General features: G+C 38.6%; 1 protein-coding gene across 4 annotated transcripts in view; it reads right to left on the bottom strand.

Moving 5' to 3' along the window:
• Sec24a (SEC24 homolog A, COPII coat complex component) overlaps positions 1 to 26,434 on the bottom strand; it is a 78,417-nt gene that overhangs the window by 47,034 nt on the left and 4,949 nt on the right. For 3 of the 4 annotated variants that reach the window (XM_074057313.1, XM_074057311.1, XM_074057312.1), the window contains exon 2: positions 17,607 to 18,071. In XM_074057313.1, the coding sequence (XP_073913414.1) occupies positions 17,607 to 18,071 (465 nt within the window). Of the gene's footprint in view, positions 1 to 17,606; positions 18,072 to 25,481; positions 25,526 to 26,434 lie in introns of all 4 variants that reach the window. The other variant, XM_074057314.1, reaches the window with a different exon arrangement.

Below are 26,434 nucleotides of genomic sequence, written 5' to 3'. Positions count from 1 at the left end.
TCTGGCCTCTAACTCTTAGGTTCAAACAATCTCTTGCCTCACCTTCACAACTAGCTGAACTGCAAGTGCATACCCTCATACCTGACTCTTTTATTTGGCTGTTAAAAAAAATAAATATTGTATTTTAAAGTCAGTTTATTTTCTATAATGCCTTAAATATTATATTAGGAACACTCCCAAAGCTTAAAAAAATCAGGAAAAGAGCCAGGCAAAACAGCACATGCCTGAAGTCCCAGTTACTGAGAAGGCAGAGGCAGAGAGATAGTGAGTTTGAGGCCAGTCTGAGCAACTTAACAATATCTTATCTCAGAAAAGAAATAAATAAATCAGAAAATGATCCAAAGTTTATACATAAACATTATAAAACACTGCTAGCAGGGGGTTTAAAAGTACTCATCAAACTAAATGACACAGTATTTGTCTTTTTATCAGTCAGTATTTCATATCCCTCATTTTACCATTTTCTATTTGGTCAATAACTTCTAAGTGCTGTAGAACATGATCAGTGGGTCTTGCATGGTTGTGCATGCCTATAATACTAGTACTTGAGAGGCTGAAGTAGGAGGATCACAAGTTCAGGCCAGCCTGGGCTGTATAATGAGACTATAGTTCAAAAAACAAACAAAAACCAGTCCTTTTGCTTTTAATTTGATGTTCAGATAAGGTCTCTCACTAACTTTTCAGCTTAGGACTGCGATCCTCTTACCTCTGCCTCCTGAATAACTGGAACTACAGATGTGTACTACTATCGTTGGCTTGTTTGTGAGATAGTCTTACTAACTTTTTCACCTGGCTGACCTTGAACCTTGATCTTTCTGTCCCCACCTCCCAAATAGCTAGGATTAAGATATGTAACACCACACCCACCCAATCCAGTATCAAAGTCTTAAAACCTACAACCATTGTTCTTTCAAGTTAATCACACTGCTTCTACCTTCTCATTAATGAAGAGGAAGAACAAAGTCTAAAAAGTAGATAAAACACCCAAGTTAGTTAGATTTATTTATTTTATTTATTTATTTAGACAAGGTTTCACTATGTAGCCCAGACTTCCCTTGAACTCAAATGGAGCCTAGGCTCACCTTAAACTCTTAACACTCCTGCCTCAGCATTTGGTACTAGAATTCTAGGCATGTGCCACCATGCCTTACTCCAAGCCTTTTTTAAAAAACACCTGAGTGAGACCTTTGGAAATACCACAATGTACCCCCAGCACAATAATTAAATAAATAAGTAAAAATTTTTAGGACACTTGAGTTTGTAAGTGACATAGGAAATAAATTTTATTTACACCATATTGCATAATTAATTATAATAAAGAATCAAATGTACACAAGTATGAGAATTTTTAAAAGGCTTCTTAACACTGTTAAATTCTCCAGGGCCAAGTTGAAAAATATTTGTTCTTAATTGAGAGAGATTAATGAGTGCCTTGTTGAAAAAATGAAGACAAAGATTACTGTCATGTAATTCCTTATCCAAGAAGCACCCACACATATCTACAGCAAGACAGACAAGTCAAAGGAACAAAGGGGCAGAGTACACTACCAACTCAGCACTAACAAGAACGTATGACATATCTGGCCACAAAGATGCAACAACTCAATATCTGACAAAACACAAGTCACCTAATACAGATTTTTCACATCTTTTAGAAGAATATTTTTGAATTCAGAATATTTCCTTAAAAAGGTTATTATGTTTTAAGATAAATAATAAATTTTTTGCAGTGCTGGGGATTCCTCTCAGGGCCTCACACATTGTAGGCAACATCAAGTTGATTAAATTCTCTTTAATTAGCAGATATTAATTGTGCAAAGAGGATTTCATTGTGATATTTAATGTAACCTGATCAAATTCAAGTTAATTCTTATTTATAAGAATAACAGCTAGAGTTTCAGACTCAGCCTTCTCAGATCCCTAAAATTAATTGATATAAGGAGGTTAAAACATTGCCTACTAGGAAAATAATTCAGAAATTTTAATATGAAGACTAGAAACTTGGTATAACTTACAATTTTTAATATGAAACTATCAGGTACCTACTATCAATTATGGGTTAAAAAATCATAAGAAAGAAGGGGAGGACTTATTTTAAGTTCATTTTAATAGTTTATATATTTTCTCACCCCCACCCCTTTATTTTTATTTAGACAAGGTTCTGGTATATAGCTCAGGAGGGCATGGAACTTGCTATGTACACAAGCTGGAATGAAACTCATGATCTACCTGCCTCAGTCTCCAAAGTGTTGGGATTACACAAGTGCATAATACCCAACCCTTATTTTTATTTGTTGGAGGGGGTTATTGTTTTTTTTGAGACTGGGTCTCAGTACATAGACTATGCTGGCCTGGAACTTATATTCCTCATGCCACAGCCTCCCGGGTGCTGGGATTATAGGCATGTACTACCATGCCCAGTCATTCCCTTCTTATATATGGAAAAGTCCATAAGCTTCAGCACTTATGTCCTCTAATCACATCTATGCTGGAGTTGAGGTGCTCTATCCGAGGGCTTCTGTTAAAGCCAAAGGAACTTCAGATTATTGAGCATGTGCCTTTTAAGAGAGGTCTCACCTTCTTTAAAGTAGTTATGGTTTGGGTTTTTTGGTTTTTTTTTTTTTTTTGAGATTTTATATTTTTTGAGAAAAGGATCTCACTACATTGCCAGGTTGGATCCAAACTCAGTGGCTCACATAATCCTCCTTCCTTAGCCTCCTGAGTCACTGAGAGGCTGGCTGAAATAGTTTTGACATACTACATTTTTCCAAACTATCTATGTTGAGACTTTGAAAAATTATTCAAACTTCATGTTTCTTATCTGCAAAAGAGACTGCTGTAGATATTAAGTAAGAAAATGCAACACTGGATCCAAGACTGGCATAAGGGTACTGAAGCAGAAAGCCTAACCTCCATGACTCCAAACCCTCCCTGAGACACTGGAGACACTCTTGGATAATTCTGACTGCTTCTAGCCAAAATAATAACTGCCATCACACTAGGTACAGGAAAAAATTCAGACTGACCCACAAGTCAGCCTTTAATTGCACCTGCTCCTGTGCAACCCACTGCACAGCCAGCAGGGAGAGGAGGCCAGCTCCAGGGAAATCCTCCTGCCCCCAACAAAACTGAGTAACAAAGAGCAAACTGTAATTTAACAGTGGAAAGGGCAGCAAAAGTGCACTGCAGAAAGGAGGAGGGGCAAGGAGCTAATATCCATGAACTATCAGTAAACAAACAGTGGAAAGGCAGTGAAGACTGGGGGGGGGGCGATGAGCCACTCCCGGAAGTAGGGCAAGGAGTGGATCACAGAGCTCATCTCCTGACCCACAGAGCAGCATCTACAATTTCACTGCTACACCTTGCTAGGGGAGGAGCTGATCAAACAGCTGCAGCTGAAGGGTAACACAGCTATCAGCTGTGGAAATCAATAGCTCTGACCACCCTGCATGATCTGGAAAACCTGCCACACCTTACAATTTGAATTAAACTGGTAGCCAGAAGAACAAAACACTACTCACAAGCCAGTCACCTTCTGCTTATATGCCAACACCAGGACTGGATGCCAGAGTAGTAACTCCAGAACTTAAACTAAGACTGAAATTCTATTGTTCCTGAATCTGGTGGGGGTTTTTTTTCCTGTTTTTTTAAATTGTTTGTTTGTTTTGTTATTATGGGTTTTCTATTTTTATTTCTATTCCTACTATCTTTTTTCTTTCTATACTATCAAATTTACCATCATCATCTTCTCATCTCTACTCTCACCCCCTTCACTCTCCCTCCTGCTCCTGTGCTAAAATCCATTGCTCTCCTTCCCAACAACTTGTTCTGCCCCTTCTCACCCACTCTCTCCCCTTGCCCTCACCTTCCCCTCACATTCTCCCTCAACCTGTAACCAGACTACCCCTCCCTCCTACAAACTCATCACCAGCTGACCAAGCTACTATACCAACTTTACACAACCCCAATCCCCTGCAATTCCTGACACAAGCACCCTACACTAGAAAAACAAAAATACACCCAAACACACACAAGGGCCATAAAAACCAGCAGCCCCTGTTTTACTTCCCCCACTTACCCACCCCACTTCCCGCCTCCCCTTTTAGTGCCACCTTATCCAATTCCCCAAACTTCTACAGCAAGCCTAACAAACGTTAACCTCCCCAACTCTCACTGCTCATAGATATTACCACCAAGGGTCTTCTATATAATGTAACTACTGGCCGAGTATTGAACCTGTGAATTAGTTATTGCTAAATTACACCCATACCAGGCACAGAAATAGCACACCAAGACAGCCACAAAACAAAAATTAAATCAAGGGAAAAAAAACAGGTGACTATAACCACCTATCAAGAACATAGTTGCACAGCAACAAGTGGAGCAATGGGAAGAAGAATGGATGGAAACCACTCTCCTCAAAACAATAATTTAATACAGGATTCAGAGGGAAATGAAGAAAATGGACACCCAGTTCCTGACCCCAACAAAACAAAGATAAATGACACCAAGGAACCCAGCAATGCCTGCAAAAACACCCTCAAAGAAGATTTTTTACAAGAAATCACTGAAAATTTCATAGAGAAGATACTAGACATGGTTAACCAAAATGTATAACATGCACTCAAGAAATTTCAAGACACCAAAAGTAAATAATATGAGAAAACACAGAAACAAATAAATGAACTCAGAGGAGCCCTAAATAAACACCAAAGTGAAACACAGAACACTATACATAAAGAGATAAATGAATTAAAGATGAAAATATTAAAGAGGAAGTGACCCAAGATATGGAAAACCTAGGAAAAAAAAATCAAACAGAAACCCAAAACACAGTGAAAGGCCACTCCAGCAGACTAGAACAGTGGAAGACAGAATCTCAGTCCTCCAACTACAGAGAGAGAAATGGGTAGCCATACATATATCTAAGACCCAAATAGGAATATTAGGAGGAGCATAAAAAGGTGTCTGCTCAGGGACTACCTACCTAGGGATCTAAATTCTGCAAAATCCTCTAACTGCCAGGAAAGCTGTAAGCTGTCTTATGGTATGGGGGCTGGGAAACGGAAGATTGGGTTGATGCATTTATGACTCAGTGAGCCAGTCTGTCCCTTTAAGGCCACACCTAGGTAGGTGACCTGTGGGAGGCAGGGGCTGTCAGGATTTAAATGTAACACTCTTGGATAAAAGAGAGCTTTAGCTCATTATTTTATATAAATTGACACTTTTAACCTTTTAAATGTTTGTACCATATTTACATAAAGTATAACATAACACTGTTACAAGGTGGTCATTTAAGACACATAAGCAAATATGTAAATGAACTCTGATTTAGTAGTACTTGAAAGCTTGACAAGATCAGCAGAAAACACAAATAATTTCTTTGATGAAATCTTTCTCTGTAATGGTTTTTTGTAGATGTTACTCAGCAGAACAATATTAAGATAACCTTGTTATTTCATAGACATAGAGGATTTGATTTTAGTTTGACATGACCCTAAAAATCTTTTAGGCAACTCTCAGATTATATTCAACTTTAACTTTATCACACACCGAAGTTTTTTATTATGCATTTTTAAAACTTACTTAGACCTTCATACAACATACTAAACCCTTGATGGTTTGTCCTTATCCTTCCTATTTGAAACAATCTTTAGGACAAACCCTTCTTTCCAAAATCCCTTCTCATCCAAAAAACCATTCCTTTTTCCTTTAACTTCTCAAAAATACATTTATTACCTATCTATATCCTTTCCAGTTGTTTACTTTGTAACTTGTATTTTAAAATTAACTTTTATAAGAATTTTAAATTTATTGTAGGGGTTGGAGCAACTAATTAGTAGCCCTTATTGTTTTTAGGAATAGGCATAAAGCCTCATCATCCCTCCGGCTTGAGAGGATATTGTATTAGGTGTGGAAACTGTGAGGGATTTTTGAGTTTTATTTGAATAGGGAGGGCCTTCCTGGCTCACCCTACACTCATCTCATCAGTCCACACTGTGGAATCTTCTTGATCCTGAAGGAGGGGGCAGCAGAGATAGCTGTCTAGGGGGAGGAGAATTTGAGCTTTTAATTGAGATAGTAAATCCCATCCCAGCAGGGACATGGGAGTTTCAGGTACTATGGGGAAAGAGTGACAGAAGAGGAGGTCTCATCAAGAGCAGACCAGAGGCCAGGTAAACTAGCGCTCTAGGGGCTAGCCAGATTTGCCCCAAACGATAACTTTTGTCATTGGACCGGGGACCAGGAGAAAAAGGTAAAACAGAGAAACGGGCTCCACTCTCTAGGAGGAAAATGGCCTTTTGTTTTTCTGCCATTATGGCTCGTCAACTTTGATGCCAAGAAGTGGAGTGTGACCAGGAGGCTTGGACCCATCAATCCATAGGAGGAGGCACCTCGCCTTCCATCTGGTGATGGGGGCACTTAGACCTCCAGTGGTTACCCTTGCAGAGGGCAGGGTCCCGGTTGGGGGTGGGGCTGTCTCCCAGGCTGTCCCCCCTTAGGCATTCTCTGCAGATATGCCCTTCCTGTCCACCACGGAAGCAAGTTCAGGATACAGGCTCCAGTCGGGTGGGACCCTCTCTAAGAGCAGCATGAGGCCATCTTTTTCTCTCCTGTTAGTAAGGTCCCGGACATACAGACATAGCCATAAATACAGACATGGCTAACTGTATTACTTGGTTCAATGACTTTTCCCTTCAGTCACAGTCCGAATTTTTTACGAATATCTGGGGCTGACTGTTAGAAATTTATCTTTGAGGAGAACCTCCCTCACCTGTGACTCTGAGTCATAGGTTGTTGCTATAAAGTAAAGTTGTTATTTTACATTGACACCTGACACTCTGGAGAGCAAACTGCTGAACTGTTCTGGGCCTCAGTTTCCTCGCTTGAAGAATGAGGGATCTTGTCTAGGTTAAACTACGTTTTTCCACTATGAGATGGCTGAAGTGACACTTATCTTCTTTACCATTTTTTATTTTTTTTTGTTTTTTTTTAGTAATGCTGGGGAATTGAACCCAGGGCTTTGCACATGCTAGGCAGACATTCTCCCATTGAACTACTTCCTCAGTCCCAAATATTATTACTATTTTTTTAACTTTGGCTGTACTGGGCTTGAACTCAGGACTTTCTGCTTGTAAAGCGGCACTCTACTGCTTGAGCCATATAATCATTTCCAACCTGAGTGGCCTGGGCCAGAACCCATTGCTTTTCTAATGAGAGAAATTTGTATAGGGGACTTCAGTTTACTTTTTTGTTTTTTTTTTTACTTTTATAGAAAAGGTCTAGTTGGAGTATGGTATTGTAATTTAAGGAACCCTGTGAAGGCCACTTTTCTTGGTCACCCAAGGCATACTGAGGCCAAGCCTCAGTACAAAGCTTCCAACATTGACAAGCCAGAAGACTGGAAGATGCGGGTCCCATCTAGAAAGAACAAAACGTTAGGGGATCCTGTCTTTTAGCTAAAAGCAGATAACCGCTTTAATAAAGGCTACCTTTTTAACAAAGAAATCATTTGTAAAGTTAGAGGAGGGCATTCAGAGGGCATTTCAGGCCAATAACAGTGCCATACGGGACAACTAGTGTCAATATTTGGAGGGAAAAATTTATGCTGAAGCCAAAGGTATAGAAAATTCTAAATGAGAAATTTAGAGACCACAGTAATGTCTATTTTGTGATTTCTGGAACTATAACCTTGAGCTAATAATTGGCTTACAAGGGCTGGGTCTGATGCCCCAAGGTGTGAGGTGGGGCTAGGAGCAGGACTTGTGCAAGGTGCCACTCCCCCCACATACACCTGGGACAAATGACCCTGACTACCTAGGCCTGATCCTATGGCCTGTCGCCCCTGCCCCCTTCCCGTGTACTGTGCCCATGTTTATTCTAGGGGAAGTGGCGGTGGGCCACAGCCATCACCATGTGTGACTGGCAGCCCAGGATTTGCTGGGTCCTCTCTATGGATTTTCTTAGCTATGGCAGGCATTTTTGCTGTGTCCAGGAGTCAGCATCCTGTGCACAGGTGCGTCTGTTTGCTTTCCCTCCTCCCCTTGTGGGGGTGAAGTTGAGCGTGACAGCTGCAGGTTTTTGCAAGTGCTTTTGTAAAGCAGCTGACTTAAAGTTACTTTACACTGAGAGGCCTGACAAACTAGATGGAATAACTTAAGTCATAAGGTACCATGCAACAGGTTTTTCATGGGAGGCAGGGTCCCAGTAAGCCCAGGGAGGGGAAGACAGACAGAGACAGAGGACACGTGGTGAGAGCATGGAGGAGGCAGAAAAGGTGAGCTGACATCTTAGGTAAGGGAGGGGAAGGCAGAGCCTGAAGGCATGACACACGCTTAAGGGATTAGCCATCACCTGTGTCTCCAGGTTGCTCCCATTGATTGGTACCGGCAGGCTTTCAGCAAAACGAAACCTCCACTCTCTGGTCACCGAATAAAGCATGAGCTCTCCCAGAGCTGGAACCGCCTTGAGGTCAGAATTGGCAAGGAGTGGCTTGCTTAACTCCATGACAGGGAAAGTTTTTCAGGAAGATAGGAGGAGACAGGTATGGTTAGCAGTGCAAGAAGTCTGTTTACATGGGGAAGGAGGAGGTTTGGAGAGGAATTGACTGATTTAGAAACTGGTTTACAGGCTGATAGAATCTGTGCAGGGGAACAGAAAGTACAGAGGGAGGGTTTGAAGTCAGAGAGCTGGATTTAGACGGAGGTATGAAAAGACTTGGACATAATGGAATCTCTCCCCATCATCCCGATCACTCACAGTAGTTGTATGTCCCATAAATGGTTGGGATCTAAAGACCTGAAAAGGGGCCAGTGACTTTGGTTGTCTAAAGAATAAGTGGTCCAGATTTGAGTGCAAAAGCAGATTAAATTTTTGGTTTTATGTCTGGGGTCAAACCCAAGGTGTCCAAATTATTGAGGAGGCATCTCAATGGGGAGTAGGACAGCAGAGAAGATGTAGAGGCACCCATTATGAGGGACCCTGTCCCAGAATGGGAGAGGAGAATATTATGTACTGTGGAGCATCCTCGCACAGCACAAATATCCGAGAAAACGCAAAGTGCATGAGAATCAGCCGTCACTGAGTTCAGGTGGTTTGCAGGCCAGAGGCTGGCAGCTTGGATTACCTAGGCCTAGGTTTTGTAGGGTCCCGGACCCTGTAAAATCCAAACCCTGTGGAGAAGGGGATCCCTCTACTGTCTGAGCCGCCCAGACATAGCCAAAATCAGGGGAAGTGTTCTAAAACCCAGAGACACCAAAGGGAGAGACCGCAAAGGGAGCTCAAGAAGGGCAGGTGGACTCACCAAAGAATGTCCAGTGTTGGATGCGGGCGAGGGCGATCGGGAGGATGAGTCCTGGTCAATCATGTCCTCAGAGTGGTTGTGAGGCGAGTCGGAATGGGGGTCCCACCAGGATTAGTGGGGAGCCTCCCTCCGAGTCATGGCACCAAATGTTGGAAATGTGGGCCCCAAAAGTGACCACGTGGAGAGGAGTGATCTGGCCAAGAGATTCTTTATTGCCGGGTGGGAGAAGGGAAGAGCAGAGAGAGCCAAGAGAAAGAGGGAGAGAGGGGCAGGGGCTTAAATACCCCTCAGTGGAAACCAGCATCATCTGATTGGTTAGGATCTTATGGTTCATGTTGATTGAAGGTTGGGGCAGAAAGAGGATTTAAGCTAGACTTGAGGCAGGACTGTGACCCTGGGAGGCATGACTGTGACCCTGGAAAACAGGAGCTTAAGGGTGCAGTAAGAACTGAAACCTATCGGCGCCATTATTGCCAACAGAGATAAAAAAGAAATTAAAGAAAAAACTGAGTAACAGTTAAACATCTCAAGATCTGTGAAAGGAATATATAAGAACTCAGCAACTCCATCAAAAGACCAAACCTGAGAATCATGGGCACTGAACAACAAGAGGTCCAAGCAAAAGAGATTTGTAATACATTCAATACATAACAGAAAATTTCCCAAATCTTGAGAAAGTTTTGCTCATACAGGTAAAGGAAGCCTGCAGGACACCAAACAGACTTGACCAAAATAGTACATCCCCATGACATATTATCATTAAAACAACAAGCACAGAGAACAGAGAAAGAATATTGAAGGCAGTAAGAGAGAGAAAACAAATAACATATAAAGGTAAACCCATCAAAATCATGGCAGATTTCTCCACAGAAACCTTAAAAGCAAGAAGGGCATGGAGTGAAGTATTCAGGGCAGTGAATGAAAATAACTTCAACCACAGGTTACACTACCCAGCAAACCTATCATTCAAAATAGATGGAGCAATAAAAATCTTCCACAAAAAGCAGAAACTAAAACAATATATGCCACAACAAAAGATTCTCCAAGGAATTCTGCATACAAAAGATGAAAACAAACAAAACCATGAGAGGATGGGAAGTATCAAAAACACAAGGAATCAGAGAGTAGCATTCATTCAGCTGCACACAATCAAATGCTTAAACAACAAAAACAACTAAATGCCAGGAATCACCGCGTATCTATCAATATTAACACTGAATGTCAACGGACTCAACTTCATATCTATCAATATTAACACTGAATGTCAACGGACTCAACTTCCCCATCAAAAGACATCGTTTGGAAAACTGCATTAAAAGGGAAGATCCAACAATCTGTTGTTTGCAGGAGACCCATCTCATTGACAGAAACAAACACTGGCTTAGGGTGAAAGACTGGAAGAAGATTTACCAAGACAATGGCGCCCCAAAACAGGCAGGAGTAGCAATACTTATATCAGACAAAGTAGACTTCAAACTTACATTAATCAAATGAGATAAAGAAGGACAGTTCATACTGACAAAACTGGAAATACACCAAAAGGAAATAACAATTATCAACCTATATGAATCTAACATCAGTGCACCCAATTTCACCAAACAGACTCTAAAGGACTTAAAAGAACATATAGACTCCAACACAGTGGTAGTGGGAGGCTTTAATACCCCTCTATCACCAATAGATAGGTCATCAAAACAAAAAAATCAATAAAGCAATTCTATAACTAAATCACACTATAGATTAAATGGACCTAGCTGCTGTCTACAGAATATTTCATCCAACATTCGCACAATATACATTCTTCTCAGCAGCCCATGGAATTTTCTCCAAAATTGATCATATCTTAGAGCACAAAGCAAGCCTCAGCAAATATAAGAAAACAGAAGTAATCCCCTGCATTCTATCTGATCACAATGCATTAAAACAACAACTCAACAATAAAAACACCACCAGAAAATATGCAAACAACTGGAAGCTGAACAATACATTGCTCAATGATCAATGGGTCACTGATGAAGTAAAAGAGGAAATTAAAAGGTTCCTGGAAGTTAATGAAAATGAAAAAAACATGACCTACCAAAACCTATGGGTCAGAGCAAAGGCAGTCCTAAGAGGAAAGTTTATAGCCATGAGTGCATATATTAAAAGGACAGAAAGATCTCAAATCAATGACCTAATGCTACATTTCAAACTCCTAGAAAAATAAGAACAAGCAAAATCCATATCAAGCAGAAAGAGAGAAATAATAAAAATAAGGGCCGAAAGTAATGAAATAGAGACCAAAAAAACCAAACAATCAACGAAACAAAAAGCTAATTCCTTGAAAAAAATAAACAAGATTAACAGACCCCTGGCAAACCTGACTAAAATGAGGAGAGAAAAAACCCAAATTATTAGAATCAGGAATGAAAAAGGGGAGGTAACAACAAACACCATGGAAGTCCAAGAAATCATCAGAAACTACTTCAAGACCTATATTCAAATAAATTCGAAAATCTTAAAGAAATGGACAGATTTCTAGATACGTATGATCATCCAAAACTGAACCAGGAGGATATTAATCACCTAAATAGATTTACAACACAAAATGAAATTGAAGCAGCAATCAAGAGTCTCCCTAAAAAAAAAAGTCCAGGACCTGATGGATTCTCTGCTGAATTCTATCAGACTTTTAAAGAAGAACTAATACCAACCCTCCTTAAACTGTTCCACGAAATAGAAAGCGAAGGAAAACTACCTAACACATTTTATGAACCAGTATTACACTTATCCCAAAACCAGGCAAAGACACCTCCAAAAAGGAGAACTATAGGCCAATGTCCTTAATGAACATTGATGCAAAAATCCTCAATAAAATAATGGCAAACCAAATTCAACAACACATCAAAAAGATCATTCACCACAACCAAGTAGGCTTCATCCCAGGAATGCAGGGGTGGTTCAACATACGAAAGTCAATAAACGTAATAAACCACATTAACAGAAGAAAAGACAAAAACCACGTGATCATCTCAATAGAGGCAGAAAAAGCCTTTGAAAGATCCAACATCATTTCATGATAAAAGCTCTAAGAAAACTAGGAATAGAAGGAAAGTACCTCAACATTATAAAAGCTATATATGACAAACCTACAGCCAGCATTATATTCAATGGTGAAAAACTGAAACCATTCCATCTAAAATCAGGAACTAGACAAGGATGCCCACTATCTCCACTTCTATTCAACATAGTACTGGAGTTCCTAGCCAGAGCAATTAGGCAAGAAGAAGGAATAAAAGGAATACAAATAGGTAAAGAAACTGTCAAAATATCCCTACTTGCAGACAACATGATCCTGTACCATAAAGACCCAAAAAACTCTATTCAGAAGTTCCTAGACACCATCAATAGCTACAGCAAGGTAGCAGGATATAAAATCAACATAGAAAAATCATTAGCATTTCTATACACTAATAATGAACAAACTGAAAAAGAATATATGAAAACAATTCCATTTACAATAGCCTCAAAAAAAAATCAAATACCTAGGGTTAAACTTAACAAAGGATGTGAACAACCTCTACAAGGAAAACTATAAACTTCTGAAGAAAGAGATTGAGGAAGACTATAGATAAAGTGGAGAGATCTCCCATGCTCATGGATTGGTAGAATCAACATAGTAAAAATGTCGATACTCCCAAAAGTAATCTACATGTTTAATGCAATTCCCATCAAAATTCCAATGACATTCACTAAAGAGATTGAAAAATCTACCGTTAAATTTATATGGAAACACAAGAGGCCACGAATAGCCAAGGCAATACTCAGTCAAAAGAACAATGCAGGAGGTATCACAATAACTGACTTCAAACTATATTACAAAGCAATAACAATAAAAACAGCATGGTACTGGCATAAAAACAGACATGAAGACCAGTGGAACAGAATAGAGGACCCGGATATGAAGCCACACAACTACAACCAACTTGTCTTTGACAAAGGTACTAAAAATATACAATGAATAAAAGACAGCCTCTTCAACAAAAACTGCTGGGAAAACTGGTTAGCAGTCTGCAAAAAACTGAAACTAGATCCATGTATATCACCCTATACCAAGATTAACTCAAAATGGATCAAGGATCTTAATATCAGACCACAAACTCTAAAGTTGGTACAGGAAAGAGTAGGAAATACTTTGGAGTTAGTAGGTATAGGTAAGAACTTTCTCAATGGAACCCCAGCAGCACAGCAACTGAGAGAGAGCATAGATAAATGGGACGTCGTAAAACTAAAAAGCTTCTGTTCATCAAAAGAAATGGTCTCTAAACTGAAGAGACCCCCCCCCCACAGAGTGGGAGAAAATATCTGCCAGCTACACATCACACAAAGGACTGATAACCAGAATATATAGGGAACTTAAAAAACTAAATTCTCCCAAAACTAATGAACCAATAAAGAAATGGGCAAGTGAACTAAACAGAACTTTTTCAAAAGAAGAAATTCAAATGGCCAAAAAACACATGAAAAAATGCTCACCATCTCTAGCAATAATGGACATGCAAATTAAAACCACACTAAGATCCCACCTCACCCCTGTTAGAATAGCCATCATTAGCAACACTACCAAGAACAGGTGTTGGTGAGGATGCAGGGGAAAAAGGAACCCTCTTATACTGCTGGTGGGAATGTAAACTAGTACAACCACTCTGGAAAAAAATTCGGAGGCTACTTAAAAAGCTAAACATTGATCTACCATATGATCCAGCAATACCACTCTTGGGGATATACACAAAAGACTGTGACACAGGTTACTACACAGGCACCTGCACACCCATGTTTATTGCAGCACTATTCACAATAGCCAAGTTATGAAAACAGCCAAGATGCTCCGCCACTAACGAATGGATTTAGAAATTGTGGTATTTATACACAATGGAATTTTATGCAGCCATGAAGAAGAACGAAATGTTATCATTTGCAGATAAATGCATGGAATTGGAGAACGTCATTCTGAGTGAGGTTAGCCTGGCCCAAAAGACCAAAAATCATATGTTCTCCCTCATATGTGCACATTAGATCAAGGGCAAACACAACAAGGGGACTGGATTTTGATCACATGATAAAGCAAGAGCACACAAGGAAGGTATGAGGTTAGGTAAGACACCCAAAAAACTAGATAGCATCTGTTGCCCTCAACGCAGAGAAACTAAGCAGATACTTTAAAGCAACTGAGGCCAATAGGAAAAGGGGACCAGGAACTAGAGAAAAGGTTAGATCAAAAAGAATTAACCTAGAAGGTACCACACACACACAAGAAATTAATGTGAGTCAACTCCCTGTATAGCTAACCTTATCTCAACCAGCAAAAACACTTGTTCCTTCCTATTATTGCTTATACTCTCTCTTCAACAAAATTAGAGATAAGGGCAAAATAGTTTCTGCCGGGTATTGAGGGGGTGGGGGGAAGAGGGAGGGGGTGGAGTGGGTGGTAAGGGAGGGGTGGGGGCAGGGGGGAGAACTGACCCAAGCCTTGTATGCACATATGAATAATAAAACAATAAAAAAAAGGAAAATAAATAAATAAATAAATAAATAGAGCGACTGAGGCCAATAGGAGAAGGGGACCAGGAACTAGAGAAAAGGTTAGTTTGAGAAGAATTAACTTAGAAGGTAACACACATGTAGAGGAAATCAATTCATGTCAACTCCCTGTATAGCTATCCTTATCTCAACTGGCAAAAACCCTTTTTCCTTCCTATTATTGCTTATACTCTCTCTTCAACAAAATTAGAGATAAGGGCAAAATAGTTTCTGACGGGTACTGAGGGGGTTGGGGGGGGAGAGGAAGGGGGTGGAGTTGGTGGTAAGCGAGGGGGTGGGGCATAATGGCGAAGGTGGGGCATAAGGGAGTAAGGGGGGGGGGAAGGTGGGGAGAAATGACCTAAACATTGTATGCACATATGAATAAAAAAAAAAAAAAAAAAAGCCTAGAAAAATACTTTCAGTAGTTAACAAGTCATAAGCCAAATGGTATGTATGCCATATATAGAAAAAAAAATAGCAAATGTGAGGTGGCCCTGTCTGCAATCCCAAGTCACTCTCTCTCTCTCACACACACACACACACACACACACATTGTGTGTGTGTGTGTGTGTGTGTATATATATATATATATAATTTTGTGTGTGTATATGTATGTGTGTACACATATATATATATATATATATGTTAACTATTTTGTAACTTTTTGATCAAACCCAGGGCTTCACACATACATACAAGGTAAGCATTCTATTGCTGATCTAAATCACTAACCACTACAAAAGCAGTGGATATTGTTTCACTTGGGTATTGGTACTAGTTCATTTTCTTGAAAATGTTTGCTGAGCAGAATCGGCCTGTGTATTCTAATATGGAATTTAAAAAATGCTTTTCAAAGTAACACTATTAATGCTTATAAGTGTATAAGATCTTGCTGATTTTAATAGCAAAAAATAGAAAGAAAAGTGAAATGTTTAAATGAACCTACTCCTGAGCCAAACAGAATCACTGAGTTCATTTTTTATTGGTATATATTATACTTACATAGAGATTTTATCATGACATTTCTACACATGCATATAATGTACTTTGATCATGTTCACCCTCTCAACTACTCTTTCTTATCAAACACTGAGTTCAAATAAATAAAATGAGTTGAATGGTGGCACACACTTGTAATCCCAGAACTCAGGAAGCTGAAGCAGGAGGATCCCAAGTTCGAGGCCAGCCTGGACTATGTAGCAAGACCCTATCTCAAAACAAAATTAATTAATTTAATTTAAATAAAATAAAATGATCAAAGTCAATCCAAGAATACATACCTTTGTCTCCAACTGATATACAGATTCAACACAATGCTTATTAAAACCCAAGCTATTCTCAACAAAATTGGAGAAAAGAGCAGAACAGGTTCTGCCTGGAAGCAAGGGGGTGAGGGGAGAGGGAGATGGCGGGAGGCAGGTGGGAGAAATGACTCAAACAATGTATGCACATATGAATAAATAAGGAAAAAACAAAAACAAAAAACAAAAATCCCAAGCTATGGTTGCAGGGCAGGGGGAGCTTAAGGAGACTGGTGGAGGGGGTGAATTCAAGTAGTATATATTTGATATATTGTAAGAACTTTTGTAAATGCTACAATGTACCCCCTATCCAACACAACTTTAAAAAAAAAAAAAAAAAAAAAACCCAAGCTACCTTTTTTGGAAAACTTGACAAGCTGATCCTAAAATTCTTATGGAAAGGCAACGGGAATCAAAAGAGTCAAAACAATCTTAAGAGCAAAAGCTAGGGAGTCACACTTCCTGAATCCAAAGCTACTATATTGTTATAGTAAATGGATGGGGGCTAGTGATAGTGCTTAGTGGTAGAACACTTGCTTTCCACGCACAGCCTAAGTCTGACTCTCATCACCACAAAGAAAAAGACAGCTCAAGTATAAACTATTTTTTACAAAAGCTGTATGGTACGGGCATAAAAACAGACATGTATCAATGAAATAAAATTCAGAATCAATGAAATAAAATTCAGGTTTATTCAGAGAAATAAACCCTTAATTTATAATCAACTGATTTTCAACAAAGGTATCAATAAGACTATTCTTTTCGTCAGATAGTGCCATATACAGAAAACAAAACAATGAATAAAAAAGGTAACTACTTTTTAACTGTATGTATCTCCACTTACAAAAAAGTCAATCTGGGCCCTTACCTAAAACTAGACACAAAAATTAACTCAAGGAATAATGAAAAATGTCAAAGTTTTTGGTGTTTTTTTTTTTTTTTTTGGTGGGACGGGTTTTGAACTCAAGTCTTCATGCTTACAAAGCAGGAGCTCTACCACTTCAGCTACACTTTCAGTCTGTTTTTCTCTGGTTATTTTGGAGATGGGGTCTTGAGAAGTATTTGCCCTGTTAGCCTCAAACTGCTATCCTCCCCATCTCAGCTTCCCAAGTAGCTAGGATTACAGGGATGAGCCACTAGCACCTGACTCTGTTGAAGTTATTTTAAGAAGGAAGTTGGACTAAGAGGGAGAATAATGGAGGGGATGAACCAAACCAAGGTATAATATATACATGGAAATGTCACAACAAAACCTCTGTATAACTTTTACATACTAATAAAAATGTTTAAAACTAATAAAAATGTTTAAAATAAATATTTACTTTCAAACTTCTTGAAAAAAATTAACTCAAAACTATTAATTCAAGTATTAATTCAAATACCTAAACAAGCAAAAGTTTCACATCTCTGTATTTGAAACACTCCTATAAGAACAATACCTGATTTTATGAAGCTGTTTTGAAGTGAAGGATCTCCAGAAGATACATACTGATGGTTTGTTGTTAAATTTGTATTCCCAGATACAGTTGGTTGTGATACACGAGGACAATTGTTTGTCTGTGATCCTATGGATGGGTAGTTATATTGCCAATTCAATGGTGGTGGTAGATTGGCTCCAGGAAGAAAGCTTCCAGAAGACATTGGTGCAGCAGCTGGGTTCTGAGAAGCAGGTAGTGACATTCCAGGAACAGGACAACTATGGAGTGAAGGTGTCACTGGATTAGAAGTCATAGGTGGTCTATTAAGAGTCTGCCCAGATCCCTGAGAACCACCATAGTTAGACGGTCCAGATAATGGATTCAAAGTTTTTGCTGGTATTAGATGAGGGTAGGATCCTGAATGCTGAGAATTGTATCCTTGGCTCACTGGCACTTGTGACGATATCAGTGCATTTTGGGCAGGACCTTCCAAAAAAAGGAAAATGGAAAGTTAGTTCTTGCAAACAAACACAGCAATACTTTTATATATATATATATATATAGGAGCTGAGGTTGTGGCTCATCCACAAGGCTGTGGAGTCAATCAACAATCAGGAAAAAAAAAATACAGTAAAATATGGTATTCTCACACTCAGTAATTAAAAAAAAAAAAGACCCAATTAAAACATAAGCAATGGATTTCAATACGCATTCAAATACATTTCCAAAGAACATACATGAATGTCTAATAATCACACCCAAAAACATCATTATTAGTCATTAACGAAAAACAAATATTACTAGCTATTAGAGAAGTATAAATCAAAACCACAATAAGATAACAGTCACATGGTTAAAACAAAACAGATGGACAATAACAGTAATGGTAAGAACGAATGAATAAACAAAATGGGATTTTTCTATACAATGGAATATTATTTGGTCACACACAAAAAATAAAACTGATGATGTGCTATAAATGGATGAACCTTGAAAATATTACTGTATGTTGGGGCTTAGGGTATAGGTCAGCAGTAGAGAACTTAAGAGTCACTTCTACTCAATAATACATACTGCTATTTTTGCCCATTAAATGGCACAATATAAGGGGAAATAAATGTTAAAAGTGTACATGTATAGCCATAGAACATTCAATCCAACAGTTGTAGAATACAAATTCTTCTCAACAGCTCATGGAACAGTCTCTAAAATAGGTCATATTTTAGGCCATAAATCAAGTCTTAACAAATACCAAAAAAGGGAGAGAGAAAATTTCTTGTCTCTTATCAGATCATGGGCTAGAGGAATGGCTCAAGTGGTAGAGTGCCTACCTTGGAAGTACAAAGCCCTGTGGTTCAAACCCTAGTACCACCAAAAAAAGAAAAAAAATCAGATCATAATGGAATAAAATTAGTAAGAGAAAGTACAGGGGATCACTGGTTTCCAGATCCCCCTGCATTCTCCAATATGCAGTCTTTCTCCAACTAAATTCTCTACAAATAAAATTTTTCTGACCTCAAAAAAAAAAAAATTAGGAAGAGAAAGTACAAAAACCATACAAACACATGGAGATTAAACAATATATTTTTTCTTTTCTTTTTAGTGGTATTGGAAGTGAGGACCTAAAGCTTGCTAGGAAAGCACTCTACCACTTGAGCCATGCTCCAGTCCACAATATACTTTTAAATGATCAGTGGGGTCATTGAAGAAAACAGGGAGGAAATTTTTTAAAATCCTAGAAGCTAATGAAAATGAAAATGTGATTTACTACAACCATTGAGACACAATCAAAAAAGAAAGCTTATAGATCAATGCCCCATACAACAGAACTATAGATGCAAAAGTCCTGAATAAAATATTTCCAAACTGACTTCAGCAACACATTAAAAAGATCATACACACATACCAAGTTGTTTCATACCAAATATGCAACTAAATTGAATCAGGAACAATCATGCAATCATTTCAAAAGATGCAGATAAAGCTTTTGACAAAATTCAACATTCTTTCATGATAAAAGCCCTGAAGAAAGTAGGTATAGGATTGGTGGAGTGGCTCAAGTGGCAAAGTGCTAAGCCTAGCAAGTGCAAGACCCTGAGTTCAAACCCCAGAACTACCAAAAAACAAACAAAAAAGAAGAAAAGAAAGAGGTATAGAAGGATCATACCTTCAACATAATAAAGGAGAAAGCTATAGCCATAATTTTGCCAAATAGGGAAAAACAGAAAGCATTTTCTCTAAAAGTAGGAACAAGATAAAGATGTCCACTATCTCCATTCTTTTTCAACATAGTGCTTAAAGTTTTAGCCAGAAAAACAAAGCAAGAGAAAGAAATAAAAAGGATTCAAACAGGAAAGAAAGAATTATCCCTATTTGTAGATAACATGAACCTCCAGAGAATTCCTAGATCTAATACAAACTTTCAGCACAGTAGCAGGATATGAAATCAACATATGAAAATCAATAATTTTTTCTATATAAGGAACATGTTGAGAAAGAAATATGAAAACAATTCTAATCATGATAGCCCTCAAAACAAAAAACAAAAACAACCTCTAGAAATGAACCCAACCAAGAGGTGAAATACCTCTATAACAAAACTACAGAACACTGAAGAAAGAACCTGAAGACACTAGAAGATGGAAAGACCTCTCATCTTCATGGATAACCAAAATTAAATTAATATTGTGAAAATGGCTATATTACCAAAAGCGATCTACAGATTCAATGCAAGCTCTATCAAAATTCCAATGATATTCTTCACAGAAATAAAGAGTGTAAACATTTTTTGTTTCTTTTGTAGAGGTACCAGGGTTTGAACTTAGGGCTTTACAACTGATAGGCAGACACTCTACTACATGAGCCACAGCCCCCAGGCCTTCTTCATAGATATAGGAAAAAAAACACCAAATAACCAAAACAACCCTGAGCAAAAAGAGCAATGCTGGAGGTTATCACAATACCTAATTTCAAATTATACTACAGTCACAGTAATAAAAACAGCATGGTACTTGGCAAAAAGTACACAGGTACAGCCATGAAATACAATAAAGGTCCAAAAAGTAAACCCATGCTGCTCTAGCTGCCTAATTCTTGACAAAGGTGCTGAAAATATATACTGAGGAAAGACAGCCTCTTCAACAAATGGTGCTGGGAAGATGGATGCCCACATGTGGAAGACTGAAACTTAATCCTTATTTCTCACCCTGTACAAAAATCAATTCAAAATAGATTAGAGACCTTAATGTAAGACCTGATTCTTTCAAATTACTAGAGGAAAACATACAAGAAAGAAGATAGGCAATGACTTTCTAAATAGGACTTCAATAACTCAGGAAATAATAGCAAGAATTGACAAGTAGGCCAGGCACCAGTAGCTCACACCTGTAATTCTAACTACTCAAGAGGCAGAGATTAAAAGGATCACAATTTGAGGCCAGCCCGAACAAACAGTTCTCAAGACCCTATCTCAGCAATACCCAACACAACAAAAGGGCTGGCAGAATGGCTCTAGTAGTAGACAGCATGCCTAGCAAGTGTGAGGCCCTGAGTTCAAACCCTAGTACTGCCAAAACAAAACAAAATGAGTGGGATTGCAGCAAATTAAAGCTTCTACATAGTATACATAATAAGATTAATTAATATAATTAATATTTGTGGAGAGTGGATTATGAGAAGCCTTTGAGAACTTGACATAAGCACAGTTGTGCTCAATGATCTACAGGCTGAGTTTGGCATGGCCCCAGCTGAAGACAGCAAGAGGCAAAATGCAACACAGCTGCATTTTCCTAAGTTGTTTAAGTTCAGAGAAGTAGGAACCCAGGTTTCTCTTGCTACAATGTCACACCTCTCCCTGAGAACTGCTGCTCCATCTCCTTGTTTACCACTGGATATAAAAGACTCAATGAGGTTTTTCGGTGGGGGATTGATAGAAGGTTTTTTGATGGGAGATGGATTGATTTGTTGGCAGTTTGCAACGGGACTGCCTCTGAATGATGCAGCTGGCTGCCGCTGTTGCTGCTGAGTTATGCTAGAGATTAGAGGAAACAGGACAGTGCAAGTCTGAGCACCAACACTTTAAAAGACAGAACATGGGACAGTGCAAATCTGAGGGCCAAGACTCTATGTGAGTCTAAGGAAAGAGACTTTAAAGAATAGAAAAGAAGGAAGACTTCAGAAGTGAGGTTTTAAAGAACAGAAAGAATAAAGACTTTAGAAGCAAGATTTTAAAGAATAAGAGAAAAGAAGCAAAGTAAAATAAGAGTTATTAGAGAAAAGAAGCAACGAGGCTGCTGTGTGTCTCCATCCGAGCACCCAGCACACCTGGCCCAACTTTCTGCTTGTCTGTCTTCTATCTTTTGTCCTTTCTGCATCTCCAGTCTCCCCTAGTTAGGTCAGGGAGGACAATAGCTCATGAGAAAGCTCGCTACAAATATGTGCTAATAAAGTGGACTTACTGAAAAAAAAGTATTAAAATATTTTTCTTTAAAATTCAAAAGAAAGGCTGGGGATCACACATGTAATCCTAGCTAGTCAGCAGGGAGAGATCAGGAGGATCTCAGTTCAAAGCCAGCCAGAGCAAATAGTTTGAGACCCTATCTCAAAAAACCCATCACAAAAAAAGGGCTGGTGGAGTGGCTCAAGGTGGGTGTAGGCCCTGAGTTCAAACCCAGCACTATAAAAACAAACAAACAAATTAATAGAAAAAGACTGTACCATAAATGCCCAAATATAAGATAAGGTTTTTTTCCCAAACACTATTTCTCAAAAAAAGAGGAAGTACTCTTATCTGAGTCTCTACAAAGGTTCTCATTGGGGGTGAAGAATTGGCTTAAGTGATAAGAGTGTGCCTGCCTAGCAAGTAAAAGGCTCTGGGCTCAAACCCCAGTATTGCCAAAGGGAAAAAAAAAAAAAAAAAAAAAAGGTTCTCATTATACAAGAATGCTTTCTCATATTGGATTAACTCATTATTTTTCAAACTGTGGTCCTAACCCATCAATGAGTTCTCTATTAAAGAAATAGGAGTGCTTGCTTCGGCAGCACATATACTAAAATTGGAACGATACAGAGACAATAAATAAATTAATTAAATTAACAAATAGGAGATAATAGTTAAGAATGAAAAATGTCAGAGCTATGTACACATAGTAAGGGAACATATTATTGTGTGATTTCAGGTGCAAATATACACATAAATAGATGTGTATACTGTGTCACAATTTAAAATATTTCATACATTAGATTACAGTCACAGACTAAGACTCACCTGACTAAGCTATACCCTTGCATCATCTCTTATCCCTCTGATTTATTCCTTATACATCTTATTGCCTTTTAAGTTATAAATCATACCAACTAGTCTTGTCAAAACCTCCAAAGTCTTTATAACACTTTATAAAACCCTCTTTACCTGGCTTTTTCCTTCCGTCCCTCCTTTCAATCTCCAGCACTGGGGGGAACAAAAGGCCTTCCCTCTAATGAACATTCATTTTATTTTAATAAAACAGAGCCAGGATAATACATAGGTCTTTTTGATCTGGAAAGCAAGTCCTTCCACTAAATCCTGATTCTTTGACTCCTGCTTGCTCTCTAGGCAAATTTTTCTATGAAGTTAAAATTTCTGTAATGTTAGGTTTCACACAGAATACATAACTCACACAAAGAAGTATATAATTTCTTGAATGAAAGACTTACTAGATTTAGATCTACCTTTGCTATACCAATAATCATGACTCTTCTCTCATTAGGCCCCTCTAGTCCTATCTGCTTCTACCGTTTTACCATTAGTTAACAATACTTGCTCATCTGCATCTGCCAAGGATTCTTTTATCAAGCCTGGGCTTGAACTTAAAATTCTCTTGCCTCAGCCCCCAGAGTGTTGGGGTAGTGATAGTGACAGCATGTGCCACAAGCCCAGCTTGAAAGTTCCTTTTAAGTATGTATATATAATGGAAATGTTCATCTTTGAGTTTAATAAAGGCTTATGTATGGTTAGGTCACTGTGTCACCTGACATTAGTTCATTTAATGACCAAAAGCCTTTACTAGCAAGCTCTTCAAAAAACTCACTTCTCTTCTTCCCTTCTCCTCAGCTCCAGTCACACTCACGTTCTCAATGTTCCCACGTTAAGTATACTCCCATCTAAGTGTTTCCACTTTTTACTCTATCACCGAGGCTGGCAGAGTGACTTAAACCTAGCCCTGCATTCAAATTCAAGTAACATCAAAAAAAAAAAAAAAAGAACACTTCCCCAGAAAATCTCACTCTATCTATCTCCTCAGTCAGGTCTCTCTCAAATATAATTTCTACAAGGCCCTGCCTGAACACCCTACCTCAAATTGATAATCTCTCTTCTTTTGCCTTATTTTTCTTTCTAGTGTTCACCTGATAATTATTTTGGCAGATAGATAGGTAGACAGATGGTGGGTGGATAGATAAGATAGACAAACTGTCTAACTCACAATAACATAAGCTCCATTACTACATCTCCACCACCTAAAATTGTGTCTGTCATAGTTAGTGCTCAATAAATATTTGTTTGAATTAATCAAAGAATAAACATTAGAGCACAGTCTCACTCCTATTTTGAACAATAAAGTACTATGTGGGAGGGCTGGGGTTGTGCTTGAGTGGTACAGCACCTGCCTAGCAAGTGTAAGGCTCTGAGTTCAAACTCCATTACTGACAAAAAAAAAAAAAAAACAGAGAACCAAATTTAATAAAAGCGAGTTTCAATTGCAAGCTGGATGCCGGTGGCTCATGTTTAGCTACTTGGGAGGCTGAGATGGAAAGGATCACAGTTCAAGGCCAACTCTGGCAAACAGTTCATGAGAGCTATTAACAGAGTAAAACAAACAGAGTATATAAACAGCTCCAAATAAACAGTAAAATGGAGTAGAGGTGTGACTCGAGTGGCTATACTTAAGTCCTGAGTTCATACTCCAGGCCCACCAAAAAAATTTTAATTGCGTAAGGACTCCCTGATGGAACCCCTGAAAGTAAATGTAAACAAATTATTCCAGGATATACCTAATATTGGATATTTTTGTAAGTAAGATTTTTAAACAAATCAGAAAGCAACACTGCCCCTTTCCTGAATGATTCAGTCCTAAAGATATTAGTTAGAGTCAGGCATGGAGGCCCATGACTATAATCCCTGCACTAGGGAGTCTGAGGCAGGAGGATTAGGATTTCAAGGTCAGCCTGGGCTACACAGTGAATTCCTGGACAGTCTGGGATATTTAACAGACCCTGTCTCAAAAATAATAATAATAAAATAAAATAAATTTAAGATGTGTATATTGGGCTGGCAGTGGTAAGAGTGCCTGCCTTGCAAGCATGAGGCCAAATTCAAATTTCAGTGCTGCCAAAAAAAAAAAAAAAAAAAAAAAATTTTATGTCTTAGTTGGGCTAAGCATCTGTAGTCCATGGACATGGAGACACTGTGAAGAGGAAGCTACAGCAATGGGGAGAATGGTTACATACAGGGGAACTGACCAAAAAATTAATGTGGGGTAATGGAAGCAAGATTTCTTACTCTTAGAGAAGAGAGTCACAAATATGGAAAGGGGAAAAACTAGAATGAACCTCTGGACCTATACTGGAGGTTACAATGAAGTAATAAATTTAAACAGACTGCCTAGCTGTCTTCTGAGACTGGGAGTAGAGTATTCTAATAGTATTGAATACCTCAATTCTTCTAAATTCTATTCTCTGCTAATAAGGAATCATGGGCTGGGTGCCAGTGGCTAACAGCCTATAATCCTAGTCACTTGGGAGGCTGAGATAGGGAAGATCATGGTTCAAGGCCAGTTCCTGAAAATACATCAAGAGACCCCCATCTCTAAAATAACCAGAACAAAATGGTCTGGAAGTGTGGCTCAAACGCTAGAGTACCTGCTTTCCTAGTGTGAAGCCCTGAGTTCAAACACCAGTCCCACCTAGAGAGAGAGAGAAAGAAAAAATGCATGTTTAGCATGCTGGGCTCAATTTTCAGCACTAAGATATTTAACTTTGCTAGACTTTAGCTTCCTCAACTATCAAATGTGAAATAATGTTAGTATCAATGTTATAGGGTATACATGTAATCAGATACAAAGTGTCCATGTCCTGATCCCTAGAATCACATTTACATGACAAAAGAGAATTAAGGGTGCAGATGGAATTTAGGTTGCTAAGCAACTGATCTCAAAATGGGATGATCATCAGGATGCACCCAAGGGTGAAAAGGCAGACAGAAGAGTCAGTGTCAGTGATGCTATGTGAAAAATACTCAACAAACTGGCTTTAAAAATGGAAGAGGGCCATTAACCAAGGAACATGAATGTATAGCCTATCACATCATGAAAAAGACAAGAAAACAGATTCTATGCTAGAGGATCTAGCAAACAGTACAGCCTGAAGACACCTTGATTTTAGCCCATGTTAGGTTTTTGACCTCTAGAATTATAGGACAATTATAAGAAAAAAAAAAAAAAAGCCAGGCACAGGTATAACCTTAGCTACTCAGGAGGCAGACAGAAATTGGGAGGATCATGGTTGGAAGCTAGCTCAGGCAAATAGTTCCAGAGACCCTATCTCGAAAATAACCAACACAGAAAATGGCTAGTGGAATGGCTCAAGTGTTAAAGTGCCTGCCTGGCCACATAAGATCCTGAATTCAAACTCTAGTACCACCAAAAAAAAAAAAAAAAGATGTAGGATACTTTTGAAATAAATGACATTACAATTTATTATTATTATTCATTACATCTACCATGTAAAATTAAAGGAAAACTCTGAAAGTACCACTCCAATTAATACAAAGTAAAAGAATTATAAATTTGTAAGTTTTCTTAAGTAAACCTACT

This window comes from Castor canadensis, chromosome 16 (genome assembly GCF_047511655.1).
Source record: "Castor canadensis chromosome 16, mCasCan1.hap1v2, whole genome shotgun sequence".
NCBI lineage: Eukaryota > Metazoa > Chordata > Mammalia > Rodentia > Castoridae > Castor > Castor canadensis.
The sequence above is the reverse complement of the archived record's forward strand: the minus strand, read 5'-3'. Positions and strand labels throughout refer to the sequence as shown.